Source organism: Mustelus asterias, chromosome 8, assembly GCF_964213995.1.
Source record: "Mustelus asterias chromosome 8, sMusAst1.hap1.1, whole genome shotgun sequence".
In the NCBI taxonomy this organism is placed as follows: domain Eukaryota; kingdom Metazoa; phylum Chordata; class Chondrichthyes; order Carcharhiniformes; family Triakidae; genus Mustelus; species Mustelus asterias.
In genome coordinates, this window is record NC_135808.1 from 108,974,782 (window position 1) to 108,996,840 (window position 22,059).

The 22,059-nt window shown below is 41.8% G+C and overlaps 1 protein-coding gene across 1 annotated transcript in view; it reads right to left on the reverse strand.

Annotated features, from left to right (window-relative positions):
* Nucleotides 1-22,059, reverse strand: part of kif2c (kinesin family member 2C) — a 77,463-nt gene that overhangs the window by 28,610 nt on the left and 26,794 nt on the right. The window contains exons 3-9 of the mRNA XM_078219418.1: nt 16,143-16,226; nt 13,896-13,944; nt 9,089-9,196; nt 8,268-8,365; nt 7,402-7,500; nt 4,351-4,405; nt 1,277-1,439 (exon numbers count right to left, since the gene is read on the reverse strand). Of these exons, the coding sequence (XP_078075544.1) occupies nt 1,277-1,439; nt 4,351-4,405; nt 7,402-7,500; nt 8,268-8,365; nt 9,089-9,196; nt 13,896-13,944; nt 16,143-16,226 (656 nt within the window). The remainder of the gene's footprint in view (nt 1-1,276; nt 1,440-4,350; nt 4,406-7,401; nt 7,501-8,267; nt 8,366-9,088; nt 9,197-13,895; nt 13,945-16,142; nt 16,227-22,059) is intronic.

Consider the following 22,059-nt stretch of genomic DNA (forward strand, 5'->3'; position numbering starts at 1 on the left):
TGTCATGCCATAGTAAAATACCAAATAAGTGCATTCGACAAGTTATTCCAGCCAAGCAACTAAGGCAACCACCTGAAAAGTGAGCTTCAACTCTAGATTTATGAAACAAGTTCAAATGCAATTTGTACACTACCCAAGTTTTAACAACTCCAGCCCAAGTTAAACTGACACCCATTTATCACTACTTTGTGAAATAACTCAATTGTCTGAAACACACAAAACCCCTGCCATGTCTTCTCTTCCTGTTCCCATAAGTTACCTCTGGTGCCCTCAAGGATCTATCCTTCACCCAGTTTTTTTCCCTCATCTGCACCCTGCCCCTCAGCTATATCCGAAGGCACAGTGCAAATTTTCACATGAATACTGACAACACAGCTCTCCCTCACCACCACCTCCCTGGAGTTCTCCACCTTTGCTAAATTATCACTGTTTATCTGGCATTCAGTACTGGATCAGGAGAAATTGCTTCGAATGAAATATCGGGAAGACCGAAGCCATTGTATTGTCACTGTTCCAAACCTTGTTCTCTAGCTACTGATTCCATTCCTCTCCCTGGCAACGGTCTGAGATTAAGACAGTCTCAACATCCTCAGTTCCACATTTGGTATAGAGATGAGCTTCAAACCTTAACAGTTGTGTCAGCACTTCCATAACATCCGTAACTTTATCCGTCTCCACTCACCTGCTGCTGAGGCATTCATGTCTTTGGATGTTACTTCATTCTATCCTCTGTAAATTAGGTTACCCAAAACTCTGCTGCCCACGTTTTAAACATGCAGCAAGTCCTCTATCCCCATCACCAAACTACACTGAAAACAGTATTGGATGACTGGGAGCCAAATTTTCCATTGTTCCACTTCCATCCCCAAGATATCAACACTCATCTAATTCTGGCCTCTTGTGCACCCCCAATTTTATTTGCTCCAGAGTTTACAGTTGTGCCTTCAGCTGCCTAGGCCCCAAACTATGAAATATCCTTGTTACACCTTTATGCCTCACCTTCCTCCTTGAAGAGACTTCTTAAACCCTATCTCTTGGAACAAACATTTAGTGACACTTTTAAGCTGCACATGGTTCCGTATCATATTTTAAAAATGCTTTTGTGAAATGCCTGGAGATGTTTCATTACGTTAAAGGTGCTACACAAATACAAGTTGTTTTGTGGAATAAAAATTCAGTCATTCTCAAGCCCACTCCCCTGAGCAAGTTTTGAGTGACATTTTGAGCATTAGCAATATTGAAACACCAATTCCAAAACCAGTTTAAATTTGAGTACCTGTATACCTCTTCATTGGAAACAAAATCATCGAAGGCATAGTCAAATCTGAAAGGCTGGTTATCCAAGTACTTGGTGAGATCAACCTTCATCTTTGGCTCATGTACCAGAACTACATTTTTGCTGGTAATTGTAATGACATCAATCTCCTTTTTTCCCTTTTCTGTGGGAGCCAAGTACAGAAATAAGGTTGACATTTCATAGTTCTATTTTGGAAATCATATCCAATTCTACATCTACTTTTAATCTTAGCCAATTTGTCAGAATTTCACTAAATAATAGCCTACTGAAATTTTGCAGTAATTACTAACAGATCAGGGATAAAATGTTACCCCATTTTCTACGCAAGTATTTGCTAGGGACTGTGCAACAAAGTTTTGAAACTTTCTACCCAGATCCCATTAACTTTTTTTTCAACTCTTCAAGGTGTATTGATTAGGTATTTTTGTTCCGAAGACAGGTCTTTATCATCAATGGTGACATTACCAGATTGAAAGGACAGCCTATGCCAATTAGTCTCCTTTGATTCAAGTGGAATGGCTGATGCAACATGGGCAACAAATCACTGCCGAATGCTTGTGGGAAATCACCACCACTTCTGGCCTTACTTGATGAAAAACTGAAACATTAACTTCCTTGTCTGCCCTAGGCCTAGTGGATGGTGTCTCTGTGAAAGAAAGGAACTTACTGCTGTGTACATAAACTTCTTCAGTTTCTAAAGGCTGAATTTTCACTGGCTCTAAACAAGTTGAAAACTGTTGCACGAAAGTTGTCCAAACACTAGGCATCATGTTTCTCTCTAGGATTCCTAGAAATACGTCAACATCACTACCTCAACAAGGCCACACATTGATCATGAAGTAGAGAGAGCAGCAATGATCTGTCACCCCTTGTATCGGAGAGAAGCAACAATCCTGCTTTTGATTGAACATTGTAACTGGATCTCTAATTGATAAAAGGTCATCCACTGAAGCTATTAGAGGTGATCGGTTAGAAATGTCAAAGACTTGAACTTGGACTGTAACTGATCAGTCGTCTGGATCAAGACCACCTACTTCCCCACTGAATTCTGCCGGGTTTTCTGGATTTTCCACTTCTTGGAAGGAAAATGTACTTTGTCGGTTTGCAACTTTGATTAAAATTGTTGGATTGCAAAAACACTGGGCATGTCACATTTTGCCACGCTGGAAACGTTCCACACCCCCTGCTGGGTAGTCCTCTTACCCACACCAGCTCTCCATGACACAACACAAGCATCTCAAAAAAAAGCTACATTGTGAGCTTCAACCCTTTGTTTGGCATAGTTTTGTATAGACGGGACTGCTGCCTATGGGCCTTCCCAATCTATGGTCACGTGAAGCTTCGATGTAGCCAAGAATCATAACCCGATTTGGCACTCCGAGATGGGGCCACTTTGTATATGGAACTGCCTGCTTCATAACAGGGTAGTGTAGCAGATTCAAAGAGATCTCAAGGCTTTAATAATGGAATTAAAACCCACAGTGGAATCCTGCACATCTTGCCTTTAAGAGGATGCTGTCTGTTATCAGACCTACTACATAAAGGAACTAACTTGGAACTTTTGAAGATCTGATGCTGCTCTGTACTGAAGAAAATGGTGGAATCACTCCCACTGCTGACCGCTGTGCACCTTGGTTAGACCGCATTTGGAGTATTGCGTGTATTTCTGGTCACCACACTACCAGGAGGATGTGGAAGCTTTGGAGAGAGTGCAAAGAAGGTTCACCAGGATGTTGCCTGGTCTCGAGGGTGTTGGCTGTGAGGAGAGGTTGAATAAACTAGAATTGTTTTCACTGGAAAGACAGAGGCTGAGGGTAGAGCTGATAGAGGTCTACAAAATTATGAGGGGGATAGACAGGGTGGACAGTCAGAGGCTTTTTCCAAGGATGGAAGTGTCAATTACAAGGGGGTACAGGTTCAAGGTGAGAGGGGGAAAGTTAAGGGAGATGTGCAGGGGAAGTTTTCCACAGAGAGAGTGGTGGGTGCCTGGAACGGGCTGCCAGAGGTGGTGGTGAAAGCAGGGACATTAGCAACATTTAAGAGTACATGAATAGGGAGGGATGTGGACTGAGTAAGGGCAGAAAGTTTTTGGCACAGGCCAAAGGGCCTGTTCTTGTGCTGTACTTTTCTTTGTTCACCCTCAAATGAAGTCAAACAAATGGGGCAAGGTAGGGACTGCATATTAGGTACCATCACTCTTGCCCTTCTGCAAAAATTTCTCGATCTGCTTTCAATCATTTCTTCATTCTTTGGTTCCTCCTATAATACTGATGTCTCTATTACATTGCTGTCTCCATTGCTTCCATTCTGTTCTGGATCCAAGTGCTGTCTTGGACTCTCCAGCATAGGACTTGGTTTCTAGACAGATTGTAGACATCCTCTGGTATGCTTAATGCTTCTTAATTAGTCCTACTTCTAAACAGGTTAGAGTAGGCATGTAGCTTTTGGACATGATTACAACTTCAAGAGTCTAACACATGACTAGTGTCAGTGTTACGTTACATTATACATTAAGGGGAGATTAGATGGATGGTTTTCAAAATCATGAGGGATTTGAACAAAGTAGATGGGGAGAAACTATACCCATAGAATTGAGAGTCTCGAACCAAAGGACACCAACTTAAGGTAATTAGCAAAAGAACCAAAGTCAACACGAGGAACAGCTTTTTACACAAAATGGTTAGGATTGGGAATGCACTGCCTGACTGTGGTAGAGGCAGATTCAAAGGAGAATTGGTTAACTACTTGAAAAAAAAATGCAGGATGAAAAGTCAGGAGAGTATAACTGGATGAGTTGCTTTTGTGGAGCGTCAACATGTACATGACAAGTTGAAGAACCTCCTTCTGAGTTGTATCTACTCTATTATTCGATTCTGCAGATTGAAGTCTCGGTTTGTGCCTTTTACTCCAAATTGCTGAAAAAGCCCTATAAAAACTCAACCCCTGCACCAAGAACTGACCATACAACTTGAGCACGTTGAACTCCCACACACATAGCAGCACTGCTAAGGTGCAAGAAAAATTCTACAATCCAGAAATGTCTGACAACACACCTTTTTTGCCGAGAGGTCGTTTTCGGACACAGACACATATTTTGTGCAGCTCCACCTGAAAGAGTTGAAAAGTTAATTTAACGACAAATCCACTCAACATCTTGATTGTTTTAATGTTATTCCCATTACTTATCTTAATCATAATTAAATAGAGCCAATAAGTAACCAAGTATAATGAAGCAACTCAGCTGTCTGTACCACATTTAAACCCATTTTGAACTGCAGTGACTCTAGAAAGGTCAGCTTCTAGAAATTCCAATACTTTAAAATCTGCTTAAAGGTGGCACAATGTAATTTCCAGCAAGTTTTATACAATGCAGCGTAAAAGCACCACCAAATATTTTAGTCTTTCCCTGTATGAGAATTCCCTAAGGTTTGCCTGCATCACCTCTATACATAAGATTAAAAGATTAGTGCAAGATTCTGCTTTCAAGAAACAAACTATTTTTTGGTTTTTCAATCCAAACTGAACCATAGCCTATCCTGATCAAGGTGTGCTTAAATTTACTCGAGCTGCATAATATTATTTGGTCAAATTAATTCAACAAAATCCGAATAGTTTCAAGGTGTGCAAGCAGAGTTTCTCAATTCTTACTTATCCCCCTTTTTGGCTGAACTCAATGAGTTTACCTGTGATTTTACGAATTGAAAAGATACAAGAGTCTGCAAAAGCAGATAGATAGTTAGGTGAGTAGACACAAATTTGGCTGATGGAGTATAATGTGCAGAAATCTGAGGTGGTCTGCTTTGGCAGGAATAGAAAAGCAGATTATTATTTAAATTGAAATAGATTGCAGAATACTGTGTCCTTGTACATGAATCATAAGTTAACATGCAGGTACAGCAATTAAATAGGAAGGCAAATGAACGTTGGCATTTATTGCAAGGGAGATGGAGTATAAAACAGGCACATCCTGTTACAACAGCACAAAGCATTGAGCATATCTGAAGAGTATCGTGCATAGGCTTGGCCTCCTTATTTGAGGAATATACATCCTTTGGAAGCAGTTCCAAGAAAGCTTCTTCCTAGGCTGCAGGGTCACCTTGTATGGAAAGGTTAGGCCTATAATCATTGATATTTGTAAGAATGAGGGGGTATTCTTCCTGAAACATACACGGGGGCTTGAAGCGTAGATGTTGAGAGGATGTTCCCTCTTGTGGGGGAAATCTAGAACGGAGGTAAAGTTTAAAAAAGGGATTGCCCCATTTGAGATGGAGAAGAGAAGGCACTTCCTCTCAGCAGGTCATTTGTTTTTGGAATTATTTTCCAGAGGCTAGAGCTTAAACCATTTGATGTATTCAAGGTGGAATTAGACAGATCTTTGAGAGTCAATGGATATGGAGGACAAGCAGGAAAATAGTTACAGCTAGAGTCAGGTCAGCCATGATCTTATTTAACAGTTGAAGCAGGTTCACTGGGTAAATGACCTACTCCTATTTATGAACTAATGGAAGACATTGGTGCAGAGTTTTCTACAATTCTTTGATTTTGAGGTAAAGAAACAAAATTGATTGCTAAATAGTTTTGAAACGCCAGTTAATTCCATTGAAGGGTTAACGGCAAGTGATCCAAAATCAAAACAAGGCCAAATTGGGTGGATGGGAGCAGTTTTAGAATTTTTAGAAGAATGCATGAGAAACAAAAGAAGAGAGAACAGCAAAGAGTTACTATGGGATCCAGGGTGAGGTATCTAAATGGATACAAAATTGACTTGACAGAAGCCAGAGGGTGGTTGGAGAGAGTTGTTTTTCAAACTGGAGGCCTGTGACCAGCGGTGTGCCTCAGGGATCAGTGCTGGGTCCACTGTTATTTGTCATTTATATTAATGATTTGGATGAGAATATAGGAGGCATGGTTAGTAAGTTTGCAGATGACACAAAAATTGGTGGCATAGTGGACAGTGAAGAAAGTTATCTCCAATTGCAACAGGATCTTGATCAATTGGGCCAGTGGGCTGACGAATGGCAGATGGAGTTTAATTTAGACAAATGCGAGGTGATGCATTTTGGTAGATTGAACCAGGGCAGGACTTACTCAGTTAATGGTAGGGCGTTGGGGAGAGTTACAGAACAAAGAGATCTAGGGGTACATGTTCATAGCTCCTTGAAAGTGGAGTCACAGGTGGACAGAGTGGTGAAGAAGGCATTCGGCATGCTTGGTTTCATCGGTCAGAACATTGAATACAGGAGTTGGAATGTCTTGTTGAAGTTGTACAAGACATTGGTAAGGCCACACTTGCAATGCTGGTCATCCTATTATAGAAAGGATATTATTAAACTAGAAAGAGTGCAGAAATGATTTACTAGGATGCTACTGGGACTTCATGGAGAGAGTTATAAGGAGAGGCTGGATAGACTGGGACTTCTTTCTCTGGAGCGTAGGAGGCTGAGGGATGATCTTATAGAGTCTATAAAATAATGAGGGGCACAGATCAGCTAGATAGTCAATATCTTTTCCCAAAGGTAGGGAGAGTCTAAAACTAGAGGGCATAGGGTTTAAGGTGAGAGGGGAGAGATACAAAAAAAAGTGTCCAGAGGGGTAATTTTTTCACACAGAAAGTGGTGTCTGGAATAAGCTGCCAGAGGTAGTAGTAGAGGCGGGTACAATTTTGTCTTTTAAAAAGCATTTAGATAGTTACATGGGTACGATTTATAGAGGGATATGGGTCAAATGTGGGCGATTGGGATTAGCTTAGGGGTTTCAAAAAAAAAAATGGGCAGCATGGACAAGTTGGGCCGAAGGGCCCGTTTCCATGCTGTGATCCTCTATGACTCAACATTCCACAGCAGAATTGTGAATAAAGCTGTGACTAGAGCAGCAAGTCTATTAAAAGCCAAAAATAAAGGTGTTAAGAGCTTAATGAACAGCTGGGTTCATTACATTGGGATTCTGTTATTTTACCTCAAGGTTAACACTCATTTGAACAGGCATTATTCATTAAAACAGTCTCAACTGTCAAGCGTACTAATCAGACCATTAATTCCGAAAGTCGGAAGCAGCACTTTGCCCCCTCCAGAGCACAACATGAATGATACAGGATTATTACTCACAGGATCTGAAGTAGACAGGTGTTGATAGGTGTCTAACGAAGCTCTGAGTTCTGCAATCATTTTCAAGAATTCCCAGTTTGGATTGCCAGTTTCATATTCCTGCAATAAATTAAAAATACTATTAAATCTTATACTTTTGGCTGCTAAAACTATTTAATTTATTTGGAACCAACCTAGACTTAATGTGCAATAAGTATTACCTACAAGGCGCACTGCAGCAACTAGTCAAGCCTCCTTCAACAGTACCTTCCCAAACCCGCACCATCTCTAGCACTTTAGAAGGACAAAGGCAGCAGGTGCAGGAGAAAAGCACTACCTGCAAGTTCTCATCCTGGCCACACACCATCCTGTCTTGGATATTACTGCTGTTCCTTCACTGTCACTGCATCAAAAATCTCAACTCCTTTCCCAACAGCAGAGATTGTCAGCAACTCATCACCATCTTCTCAAGGGCAATAAAATGCTGACCATGTCAGTACAATCACATCCCATGAAAGAATAAAGAGGACATTAACTAAATAAGTACTAAAACTGAGGCAGAGGGTCACAGAAAACTTTTGTCATGAAGAGACTGGATGGTTTCAAATATCATTTTGCAGATTTCATGCTTGAAAGTAGAACCTATTATAGTGCTGTTTATTAGTCAGACTTCCAGGGAAATGAGAAGGCGGTTGTGATGAAAAAATGGTTTGGAATCAAAGAAAATTTCCTGATGTAGGACTGATAGATCACAAGGTGAATCTTGAAAAATTCACTTGCATAAATCAACTGGGATATTGTGCAGCCCGTATACTACAGAAATGGATCAGAGAATATAAAATGGCATTTATTCTACCATGTTTGGATTTGTGAAAAAAGGTTTTTACCTGTCCACGCTTTTCTCGTATTTCCTGTAGCTGAGTTCGTCTATCTTCACGCTGCTTCCTCAGCCTTTCAGTTTCTCGTACACAGACCGACTTTCTTCCTGCAACATAATACAACATCTGTTCACTGCTAGATGATTGCCAGTGACCTTAGCTGCCAGAAATGTTCAGTTGACGTCAGCATGTGCAATATCGCTCAACTCAACCAAATACAAACAGCCATTGCAGCTGGCTTTGAAAGTTAGATACAATACCCCAACTCCATACCTCTTGACCTAAAAACAATATATTTGCCTTGTACAGTTGTTCTGTTTACCATTTCAGTTCACCCAGCTGGGTTTTATTTGCATTACTACATTTATTGTAGAAAGCAATATAGTAGAAATGCCATTATGTTCAAGATTGATGGAACACAATGGTTTTATTGCACGAGGCAATCCATAACTGTTGCATAACAAAAACATGCATCACTGAGTAATACACCCCACCTCAGCCATATTCTGAAAACACTTAATCAGCTTTCATCGTATTAAAATAAAATCAGTGCCTTGATCAAGACTGATCTACCGTCTATTCCTTCAGCCACTGCATATTCAAGATCCAGGAAAGCAACAACGATAAAAAAAGTATACTGGGAGAACATAGAATAAAATTTATCCAAGTGGTTGCAGTTGAAAATACTATAAATATGGCAAGAATTTGCACCTCAAAAAACTAAAATATTTTACTTATCATTACAACCCAACTGAATAGGGGTTTGAATATTACAACAATAAAGTGTTAATTTTTTTAAAAAAAAATCAGTCCTTTGACATGTCCTTTACCTGTGGAAATGTTCTTGTAGTTTACAGGTTCTACCTCTGGCGTTTTTGAATTGGGCACAATATGCATCTCCAATGTAGCTTGTGTTCTTGAACGAGTCGTGCGTGGTACTTAAAAAAGACAGAATTTTAAATTTATCTTCCATTCCCCTTCTGCAAAAAACTTTAAATCTTACAAGTCAAACCAAATAACCCAGTGAGCATTCACATTGACCCTATAGTGAAAAGAAAACAGCATGCACCCACAAGTGTCACCCAGATTATAGGAGTATTGACAGAGGATTTTTTGGATATGTGACATTGAATACATTTAAATAAGATTCTAATCAGGAATCCTCCTAAAAAATTCAATTTGTTTGTTCAGGATTCATAGGATTAAAAGTGACCTAATATGCAACCTCAAGCATCTTAACATGATAGCAATTCTTTATAATTACAACTATGTAGTTCTCAAAGCATATAGTTGTCAACATCTGCAAGATAAAGGATAGGTCAGTTTCTTTAGAGTATGCCTTTTGACAGAGTCAAATCGCATTTTATTCCCAAACTTCAGAACTGCACCTCGGTGACCCATTCCTAGTACACTCTGCCACCCATTAATGCCACGGTAAGCTAGCTATCATTAAAAGGAAACTAACTCCTTTTAATGTTCTTCTTCCACAACATGGTACAGTTCATGTTTGTTATGGACAAAGGCTTTGGATTAGGAAAGACAAATTTTATTTTAGCAGGATCTGGCCAAAGTTCACTACGAACAGCTCCTTGCGGGAAAATCTAGAGTGCAGTAGTGGGGGCATTCAAAAGGAAATGGGAAGAGTACCGGTCCGACATGTTCCCTATAGGGGACAAAGTAGGAGCAATAAGTTCAGCAAACCTGGATGTCTAGGGCAATTCAGGACTGGATAAGGAATAAGAAAAGGCTTTAGCAAGTCCTAAAGGAGAAATTCAGCTGTGGCCCTAGAGGAATATAGGAAGTGCAAGAGGGAACTTAAAGCAATGAGAAGAACAAAAGTGGGGCATGAAAATAGACTTGCAAACATGATTAGGGAGAATCCCAAGATATTCTATAAATACATTAAGGGGAAAGAGGTTAACCAAGGAAAGAGTAGGGCCCATTACAAACCATGGGGACAATCTGTGTGAAACCGCAAGACATTGGAAGGGTGTTAAATGAATACTTCTCATCGGTCTTCACTCAGGGAAAGGGAAACATAGGTACAGAATTCAGGAAAAGGGACTCTGAGGACTTGAGCAATTTGACATAGGAAATGAGGAGGTTTTGCCCAGATGAATTGCATCCCAGGCTGCTGTGGGAGGTGAGGCAGGAAATTGCAGGGGCTCTGAGCAAACTTTAAATTTCGCTTTGGCTGCAGGGGAAGTGCCAGAAGACTGGAGGACAGCTAATGTGGTTCCACTTTTCAAGAAGGATGGTAGAGATGAACCAGGAAATTACAGACTAGTGAGTCTCACATCAGTGATGGGCAAACTATTGGAGAAAATTAATCTCCATTTGGAAAAGCATGGGTTGATTAGAGATAGTCAGCATGGCTTTGTCAGAGAGAGGTCATGCCTAACAAATCTGTTAGAACTTTTAGAAAAAGTGATCGAGTGTGTGGATGAGGGAAGTGCAGTTGATGTAGTTTATATAGATTTTAGCAAAGCCTTTGTCAAGGTCCCACATAGGAGACTGATCGAGAAGGTTGAAGTACATGGAATTCAGGGAAACCTGGTGATGGATCCTAAATTGGCCTAGTAGAAGGACACAAAGTGTAGTGGTAGAAGGCTGTTTGAGTGATTGGAGGCTGGTGTCCAGTGGCGTACCACAAGATTCAGTGTTGGGTCCCTTTTGTTTGTTATATAAATAATATAGATGATAATTTTTTTTGGGGGGGGGGGGGTGCGAAGGGAAAGAGGAGAGAGAGAAATGATAAGCAAGTTTGCAGATTACACCAAGATTGGTACAGTGATTAATAGGGAAGGAGGTAGTAGATTACAGGAAGATAAAGTTGGGCAGAGCAGCGACAGATGGTACTTAACCCCAATAAGTGCCAAGCAGTGCACATGGAAGTAGTAACAAGACAAGGGAATGGCAGGATAGTAGGAAGCTGAGGAACAGATGGATCCTGGGGACTTATTCACAGATCTCCGTAGGTGTCAGAACAGGTGAACAGGGTAGTAAAGAAACCTTTTGGGACACTTGCTTTCAATCAGTCATGGCACAGAATATAGAGCAAGGAAGTTATGTTGGAGCTACACACAATGTTGGTTAGGCCACAGCTGGAGTATTGTGTGCAGTTCTGGTCACCTCACCATAGGAGGCACTGAGAAGATTCTCCAGGATGTTGCATTTGAGCTACAAGGAGACTGGATAGGCTTGGGTTATTTTCTTTAGAGCAGAGAAGGCAGAGAAGATTATGAAGGGTATGGACAGGATGAATAGGAAGCAGCTGACTCCCTTGGTTGAGAGGTCAATCATGAGGGGCATAAGATTCAGAGGGGATTTGAGAAAAAAAGTTCTTCACTTAAGACGGTGTTGAGAATCTAGAATGCACTGCCTAGGAAGGTAGTGAAGGCGAGAAACTTACAATCTTTAAAGAGCATTTGGATGAGCACTTCAAATATCATAAACATTCAAGAATATGGGACAAATGCTGGAAAATGGGATTAGTGCAACTTTAGTGGTAGTTATTGTTGGTGCAGACTCGCTGGGCCAAAGGGCTTTTCTGCACTATGGCTCCCCCACAATTATGGGAAGATTGGTGCCATTTGCATGCCACCCTATCACTTCCCAACAGAAGAGATTTAGCCCATATCAATTGTAGCGTAAGATGATAGAATGAAGGGAGCTAATGAGGGTTTGGGAGACGGGCTGCTACAGTTCCATCTTTCAATAACTAGCCCAGAGCAGGATTAGCGATAGCAAAAGGAAGCAATCAACTCCAAAGATTCTTTATCTTGGGAAGAAAAGGATGTCACCCTATAAAATAAACATTCAAAGACTTTTTGGGGGGGGTTATGGGTGGAGACTCAAGCTGAGGCTGTGTAGCAGGCTTCCCGCTGGGTGTCACGGCCTCTGCGAGTTTCCGGGCACTGGATTTCTGACACTGTCAGCTCCGTGTCAGAAATTGGTGTGGAGTTGTATAATTTATTTAAATTCAAATTTGCATAGAATGAGTGGGCCCGAGACTTAAGTCCGCTAGCATCTACCCCTCGCCAGGAGTGTTTCACTCCAGTGGGGTTTACAATAGTTCCCCACTAACAGGGAGCTGGCGGTCTGACTCCACTGGAGTGAAGGGGTGCTCCAACCAAGGTCCTCCAGGAGGTCGGGGAAAAGGCTGCCCCATGGGCATGGTCAACTTGACAGTGCCAGCCTGGCCCCCTGGCACCACCCACCCAGCATCAGGCAGTGCCAAGGAAGCAGTGGTACCGCTGCCACTCTGCACTTGGCGGTGACAAAGGGAGGAAGGCCAGTGATCGGGACTGGCCTGGATATGTCCTGGAGCCCAGCTATCAGATGGTGGGGGTGAAGTCGGAGGGGCAGCGATGCGGGGTTGCGAGGCTGGCCAGTGATGGAGCTGGCCAGCAGTGCAGGGCTACTGCTCATGTGCCAATCTCTGCTCTGACAGATTGGTCTTGTAGATTGGTGCATGCGCAGTGGCCTGCTCAGCACTATGCTGCCGACCTCTCCAGCGGGAATAGGCCTCGCCCACGGATTTTTCACATGAATCTTGCTAGTGCACTCTGCAGTGCTCAGTGTGGGGGATTCATTTTGAAAATTGCGCTAAAAAAAGTGGGATTTACTCCAGTTTTTATGCGAATTTGACAATTTTCTTTGGGAGAATCCCACTCTTGGTTCTCTCTCGCTCTCCGTCTGTTTCTCTCCCCCCTGTCTCTCTCTCTCTCTCTCTAGGGGCTGGTCAGTCCAGACTAGTGATAAAACCCATCGATTACAAGACAACTCGTATGCAACTTATTTGAAAGCCCAAAATAATTTTAACAAGGAAAGAAGCTTATTAAAACAACCAGATCATTTCACAATTTCCTAGAATCATTCTACTTATGTCAATCTAATATAGCATAACATTCTAAAAGCATTAGCAAAAATCAAAAATATTTCAAAAACTGTAGCTTGCATTTTTGAAAGTGTTTGTAGGTGAACAAGAGTGAGAGATTTGGATGTAGAATAAGAGACCAAATACCACGTGTTAAAATGAGAGAGCAAGGTTACCTGGAACATCATCAGAATCAAGTACAGGTTCTAGAATATCAACATCAAATAAAAAGACAAAACAAGCTCCATTAGATTTCATACAACAAGGCTTCACCACCTGTTTTCCAACTGACTGTTTACCTATAGGCAAACATCTTTATTTGGGATGTAGCTTCCTTTAGAAAGCCTCCATCATTTGAAGTTGCACCTGCTTTCTCTGCAGAACTGGTGACAAGTGACTGAGATGTGAAGAGAGAAGGCCCGAGTGGGGTCCCTCCTGCCTCTCTAAGGCAGGAGGAAGAGAGCCATTTGATGACTCCCCACCTGGTCATCATAACCCCATCTCTCAACATTAGGACAGACATTTCATTAAGTTTTGGTAATGAAAATATTCAATGCATGAACAAAGAGCAATTTGACCCATTCCTCCCATGGATCACATCCAGCCTGTCCTACCAAAAGGTGGTTACAATATCCGTTTAAATCTTGAGGAAAGATTCTGCTAACTTTCTTTTCAACTCTCAAAGTAATCACAAACAGATTCCAACACTGAATATTACTTTGAGAGTCATTAAAAACTGCTTGTAAAGTTCAACTCACTTTCCTTTGCGACTCCATTTCTTGGTAGTGCTGATTCACGTCTTGGGACCTGAAGAAGAGAATTATTTTCCCAACATCCATTACGAATCTTTTGCAATGGGAAAGGCAAAGTAAAAAAGTTCATTTTTCTAAGTCAAAAACAATAGCTTATGGTTAAAATTGCATGCAGAAATATTTTATGCTAGCCACAAAATATGTTAAACAATAGCCCGTTTTCCTCATGATTAAGCTCATGCATAGAATGCAAATCAATCCATACCAGGATTGTGTTCACAATTAGCACCCGATTGGCTGACAGAGAATTTGGAAAGCCTTAGTTTAAATGATTGAGAGTGAAGCTCCAGTAAAGAGAAATTGAGCAAAGTTGGCCTGGGTGTCATTCCTCGTCTCTCCTCAGATGGAGGAGAGAATGGACCCAACAGCTGGTCAGGGGCCCAGACCCAGGACAGCCCTATTATTTTATGATGATTCCCTTCTCTAGGCTGAGTGTGATAGGCAGGAGATCCCTGTGCCAGAAGACCTCCCAGTGACACAATAGCAGCCTGGATGCACGTTGCAACAGGTGGCTATGGGATCATCCAGAGAAACTGATTGCAGTGCCAGAAAAAGTTTAAATTGTCAAGGTGTCTAACATTTTTGGAGATGGATCTAGAAGGTAGGAAGGGCGAGAAGTGTGTGAAGTGACTGGAAAGTAGGCTGTATACAAAAGCAGCTCAGCTAGTCTGAATTCATTGCTCCCTCCCCCAAAGCCCTGCAAATTCTATCTTCAGGTATTTTCTAAATCCCTAATGAATCTACCTCCACCACACTCAGGTCATACATTCCAGATCATAACCACTTGCTGCACAAAAAGCTTTCCCTCATGTCACAGCTAGATCTTTGTCAAACACCTTAAAAGCAACACCCTCTGCCAATAGAAAAAGTCCCCCCATCTACCCTTCAAGATTTTGATCACATCTTTTAATCTTTTCCTCCAAGGCAAACAGTCTGATCTTTGCTAATCTACCCATGCAACTCGTCTCACACGCCCAAAAAAATTATTGCAAATCCTTTCTGCACCTTCTCTGATGCCTACACATCCTCTTTGGTGTTCAGAGTTTGGCACTATACTCTGGTTGAGGCCAAACCAATGTTTTAGGTTCACTATAAACACACTTGCTTCTGTATTCTATGCCCATAATGTCCAGGACCTCTTCTGCCATCTTCAGTGATTTTTGCTCATAATACCACTGTGTCTCTCGGTTCCTGCACATACTTTAGAATTGTATCCATAATATTTTCTTTCCTCATTCTTCCTATGAAAATGAATCACTTTTCAGCCTGTCCCTCCAGCCTACGTTCGCTTGAAGAAAATCACTATCCTCCTCAGTTCACAATACTTCCAAGTTCAGAGCCAGTTATATTCAGTCCTGCACACTCATTAAGAAAGAAAAACAGTGGTCTCTATACAGACACCTAGGGCATCCCTGTAACTAGCTTTCTCCAGTCCGATAAACAAACTATTCACTACTGTTCCACATCACTCAGCCAATTTTGTATTCATACAATCACTGTCCTTTTTATTCAAAATGTTTTAATTTTACTGACAACATAATGCCACTGTGCTGCCCAAGTACTGCTGCCTCACAGCACCAGGGACCCAGGTTCAATTCTGGCCTTGGGTGACTGTGTGGAATTTGCACATTCTCCCCGTGCTCTGGTTTCCTCCTACAGTCCAAAGATGTGCGGGTTAGGTTAATTGGCCATGCTAAATTGACCATAGTGTCATTAACGGTAAATATGTGGGGTTATGGGGATAGGGCCTGGATGGTATTGTGGTCGGTGCCAACTCAATGGGCTGAATGGCCTCCTTCTGCAATGTAGGGGTTCTATAATAAGTGGCACTCCAAATGTTTCTCCCCAGAATAAAATTAACTTGGACAAACGTAGATTAATTAAGAAAAGCCAGCATGATTTAAGAGCAAATTATACTTAACCAATTTGATTTCGTTTTTTGATGAGGCTAATACGAGTGGCAGGGAAATTGAGCAAAGATGGGTAAAAGGAGGTCAAAGTATGGATCAGCCATGATCTACTTGAATGGGGTAGTGATTGCAGGAGGCGGGGGAGGGAGAAAAGAGGCTTGTATTCCTATGTACTTCACAACTTTTGCATTTGCCCACTACTGACTTTGCATTTCTTTCCATTTTTGGAGAAGGTATTAGTCATCAGTGAACATAAATAGAGGGTAACAATTTTAAAACTTACCCTCGAGTTTCTTCTTGGCAGGTTTGAAGGTGGCATCTTCTCCACTAAGTGAGGATTTAACAATAGTAAGCTTTCAATGTCAATCTAAAGGCAAGAGAAATAAAACCAGAACTAATTTGTGTTAACATTAGAAATTTTGCTAAACACATTAAAATGGTTGTTGCTTCTTAAAAAACAGACCAACAGCTGCTTTGCAAGTGAAACATATTTGGAAGATCAATCTCTAGATCAAAACCAATGTTAAGATATTTTAGCTTGTCCTTTTACCATCAGCAGAAATGATTTGCACATTGAAACTATGAAAGAACCTGAAAATTCATGTTGTGCATGAGGTAAGAGTAACTTTTTTGGGGATTTGAATTAAATCCAAAAATGACATGACTGTTTCCCCTCATCTGCAAGGCTCCCATATGAAGTGAGTTCAGACATCAACAGGCACAGCCCACACACTAAACTGCCCTTAACTTGGTACTAAACTGTTCACACAGATGTAATAGAACAGTTAAGTTGCAGCCTTTTCCACTGGTCTAGCCTTTGATTAAAGTGATTTATATTCCAAGTAGAAAATAAAGCTCACCTCCCTATTCTAGATCTAGTAACATGCTATGAGACAGGAATGCTACCCCTAGGTTGCATTGATAACATAATTGAATTTCACACTTAGTTTGAGGAGAGAAGATCAAGACTAGCGTTTTTAGGAGGGCGCAAAGACAAAACTGGCTAAAGTGAATTGGGAAATTAGGTGAAAGGATAGGCAAGAGATGCAGAGGACAATTAAGGAGTTATTTCATAACAATACATTCCAGTGAGAACAAAATGCTCCAGGGGATGTTGCACCATCTGTGGCTAACTAAGGGAGTTTAAGGATATCAAATGGAGTTCTGAAAATTAGTAACAGGTCAGAAGATTGAACTGAAAATAAAAACAAAGAATGACTGAAAACAGCTACAAATAATTAAGTGTGTTGTCCTTCAAAGAGGAAGAGAGTCTAGGGAATTACTAATGGAAAAGGCAGATGAATTTAACATATTTTGTGTTTGTCTTCACCATAGAAGACACAGATAACACCCCAGAAATAATCATCAAGAGATGAAAGGGAAGGAGGAACTAAAAACCACCCAGGAAAGGGTACTGAGAAAATTAGAACTGAAGATGGCGGACTTCCTCCTAGTGTCTTAAAATAAATCACTGTGGAGATAGTAGATCCATTGCTTTCAAATTTTCCAAAATTCTGGAAGATCCCATCAGATTGGAAAATAGCAAATGTAACTTCTCTATCCAAGAAAGGAGGAAAAGTTGGCCCTGTAGCCATCGGGATTTAGAAGGAGAGGCAATCTTACTGAAATATACAAGATCCGAAGGGGATTTGACAGGGTAGATGCTGAAAGGGTATTTTTGTTTGATGGAGATAATAGAACGGGGTGGGGGTTCAAAGAGCTGAATGGCCTACGTTGCTCATTTGTATATACGTATGTTCATATTGAATACAACCCTGTTTCCAGGTCTGTCAGTTTGGGATAGATTTATGCAGCATTTGTCGAATGCAAACTTTAAAATAATGATGAACCACATTTTGCAGTGAACAGGAACAAATCTGAAGCCAGAACCTCATTGCCTTGGCTGAGTATAATAGTGTAATAGCACTCTCCTGGCCGTGCGCGCATGTATGGTCAAAATGGAATAAACTAATTTCAGTTGGTACTTGGGTTTTATAGGTGGCACTTTTATTTTGTTCTACAAAGATATCACAATCTGGCAATATGGATTGGTTTTCTTATTTTCTAGCTAAACAAATAAGCTTCTTTAGACCACCAACAAATGTGGGTCCATTATAGGCAGAGACAGAAAATAATGCAGAAAGGGAAATGGTGGAGAAACGGAATAATTACTTTACGTCGGTCTTCGGAGGAAGACATGATGTGGAGATGCTGGCGTTGGACTGGGGTAAACACAGTAAGAAGTCTCACAACACCAGGTGAAAGTCCAACAGGTTTATTTGGTAGCAAAAGCCACTCGCTTTCGGAGTGCTTGCTGCTCCTTCGTCAGGTGAGTGGGAGTTCTGTTCACAAACAGGGCAAATAAAGACAAACTCAATTTACAAAATAATTGTTGGAATGCGAGTCTTTACAAGTAATCAAGTCTCAAAGGTACAGACAATGTGAGTGGGGAGAGCGTTAAGCACAGGTTAAAGAGATGTGTATTGTCTCCAGGCAGGACAGTTAGTGAGATTTTGCAAGCCCAGGCAAGTCGTGGGGGTTACAGATATTGTGACATGAACCCAAGATCCCGGTTGAGGCCGTCCTCATGTGTGCGGAACTTGGCTATCAGTCTCTGCTCAGCGACTCTGCGCTGTCGTGTGTCGTGAAGGCCACCTTGGAGAACGCTTACCCAAAGATCAGAGGCCGAATGCCCGTGATCGCTGAAGTGTTCCCCAACAGGAAGAGAACACTCTTGCCTGGTGATTGTCAAGCGGTGTTCATTCATCCGCTGTCGTAGCGTCTGCATGGTGCCCCCAAATGTACCATGCCTCGGGACATCCTTTCCTGCAGCGTATCAGGTAGACAACGTTGGCTGAGTTGCAAGAGTATGTACCGTGTACCTGGTGGATGGTGTTCTCACATGAGATGATGGCATCCGTGTCGATGATCCGGCACGTCTTGCAGAGGTTGCTGTGGCAGGGTTGTGTGGTGTCGTGGTCACGGTTCTCCTGAAGGCTGGGTAGTTTGCTGCGGACAATGACACCGCTTGACAATCACCAGGCAAGAGTGTTCTCTTCCTGTTGGGGAACACTTCAGCGGTCACGGGCATTCGGCCTCTGATCTTTGGGTAAGCGTTCTCCAAGGTGGCCTTCACGACACAAGACAGCGCAGAGTCGCTGAGCAGAGACTGATAGCCAAGTTCCGCACACGAGGACGGCTTCAACCGGGATCTTGGGTTCATGTCACACTATCTGTAACCCCCACGACTTGCCTGGGCTTGCAAAATCTCACTAACTGTCCTGCCTGGAGACAATACACATCTCTTTAACCTGTGCTTAACGCTCTCTCCACTCACATTGTCTGTACCTTTGAGACTTGATTACTTGTAAAGACTCGCATTCCAACCATTATTTTGTAAATTGAGTTTGTGTCTTTATATGCCCTGTTTGTGAACAGAACTCCCACTCACCTGACGAAGGAGCAGCAAGCGCTCCGAAAGCTAGTGGCTTTTGCTACCAAATAAACCTGTTGGACTTTAACCTGGTGTCATGAGACGTCTTACTGTGTTCAGAGGAAGATACAGGAAATCTTCCTGAAATACGAGGGAATCAAGGGGCTTGTGAAAATTAGGAACTGAAAGAAAATAGATTGGGCTAAAATTTGATAAATCCCCTGGACGAGGTGAACAACATCCCAGAATATTGAAGGAGGTGGCCATAGATATTGTGGATGAATTGCTGGTTATCTTTCAAAAATTTTCTAAATTCTGGAAAGGTTCCCGCAGACGAGAAAATGGCAAATGTACACTTAAGAAAGGAGGGAGAAAATGGAGAACTACAGCCCCATTAACTTGACATCAGCAATAGGAAAATGTCAGAATTATAAAAGGATGTGAAAACTGGGCACTTGGAAAAATGATGATATGATTGGGCACAGTCAACATGGATTTGAGAGAGGGAAATCTTGTTTGACAACCTGATGGACATTTTTGAGGATGTCACTTGTAGCATAGACAAAAGGAGAACCAATGTGGAAGTGGTAAATTTGCCTTTTGATAAGGTCCCATACAGGAGGTTAGTAAATAAAATTAGAATACATGGGATTGGAAGTAATATACCAGTTTGGATTGAGAATTGGTTAACAGGCAGAAAACAGTAGGACTGAAGAGATTGTTCAAAGGATGGCAGGCTGTAACTAGTGGGTATTGCAAGGTTCAGTGCTGGGACCACAGCTGTTCACAATCTATACAAATCATTTGGTTGTGTGAGCCAATTGTAATATTTTTAAATTTGCTGATGGACACTAAACTAGGTGGGAATACAAGTGGTGAGGAAGATGCAAGGAGGCTTCAAGGAGATTTGGACCGGCTAAGTGAATGGGCAAGAACATGGCTGATGAAATATGTGAAGTTATCCACTTGGGTAGAAAAAACAGAAAGGCAGAGTTGATATCCAAAGGAACCTGGGTGTCCTTGTTCACGAATCACTAAAAGCTAGAATGCAGGTGTTGCAGGCAATTAGGGAGGCAAATGGCATGCTTGCCTTTCCAGGGGAGGCCACACCTGGAGTAGTCAGTGCAGTTTTGGTCCCCTTATGTGAGGAAGGTTGTTCTTTCTCTAAAGGGAGTGCAGAGAATGTTTACCAGATTGATTCCTGGGATGGCAGGAATAAACTAATCAAACTAACTGAGGGACAAATTAAAAGGGGCAGCAGGCCCAAAGAAAAAGGAATCGCCCAAAACTAAAAAAAAGAAAGGAAACTTAAAACATCAAACTAAAACGTGGTTAAAGGGGTCAATAATACACACCAGCCCCTGCGGTGTCCAACAAGCACAGAAGGCCAAAACAATGAATGTTTTCAAGAAGCTGGTAGATATAGCACTTGAGGTGAAGGGGATCAAAACAAAGACACCCATGTCAGACTCCTACTCAGCCTTTAACACCATTATTCCTATGAGACTCATCTCCAAACTCTGGCCTGGGGCTCAGCTCCTCCCTCTGCAATTGGATCCTAAACTTCCAAACCCATTGACCGCAGTCAGTAAGGATGAGCAATAACACCTCCATGATCATCCTCAACACCAGTGCTGCACAAGGCTGTCCCCTCAGCCCCTTATATATTCTTTAGACACCCATGACTGAGGCCAAATTCCCCTCCAACTCGATATTTAAGTTTGCTGATGACACCACCGTTGTTGGTCGGATCTCAAACAATGACTAGACACAATACAGAGAGAGAATCTGGTGAACTGGTGCGACGACAATAATCTCCCTCAATGTCAACAAAACGAAGGAGATAGTCATTGACTTCAGGAAGCGTAGAGGAGGGCAAGTCCCTGTCTACATCAATGGGGACGAAGCAGAAATGGTCAAAAGCTGCAAGTTTTTAGGTGTCCAGATCACCAACAACCTGTCCTGGTTCCTCCATGCGGCTGTTATAGTTAAGAAAGCCCACCAACGCCTCTACTTTCTCAGGAGACTAAGGAAATTGAGCATGTCCACTACAACTCTCACCAACTTCGACAGATGCACCATAGAAAGCATGCTTTCCGGTTTTATCAGCTTGGTATGGTTCCTGCTCTGTCCAAGACTGTAAGAAACTACAAAGGGCCATGAACCAAAGCCCAGTCCATCACTCAGACCAGCTTCTCATCCATTGTCACTGTCTACACTTCCCGCTGCCTCCGAAAAGCAGCCAGCATTATTAAAAGGACCCCATGCACCCCGGACATACTCTCTTCCATCAGGAAAACCATACAAACGTCTGAAGACATGTAACAACCGATTCATGAATAGCTTCTTCCCTGCTGCCATCAGACTTTTGAATGGGTTGCATTAAGGTGATCTTTCTTCACACCCTAGCTATAACTGTAACACTACATTCTGCACTCGCTCCTTTCCTATGTACGGTATGCTTTGTCTATATGGCACTCAAGAAACATTGTATACCAATACATGTGACAATGATAAATTAAATCAAAGGATATGTCCAGCAAGAAGCTATTTTGATGGCTAGGGACATACTCTACATTGTCTCAGTGTCTTCTATGTCAAGTAGTGCAAAAGCTGCCACTGTTGGTACCTTTAGCTGGCCATTTCCATGGTTGCAGAATGGGTCAGCAGATTTTTCAGAATTTGAAAGGCAACAGCTATTCATTGCGATAGCCGTTCAAAATAGGTCGAGGGAGTTCTGATGAATTAAACCTTAATTGTTTGTGAA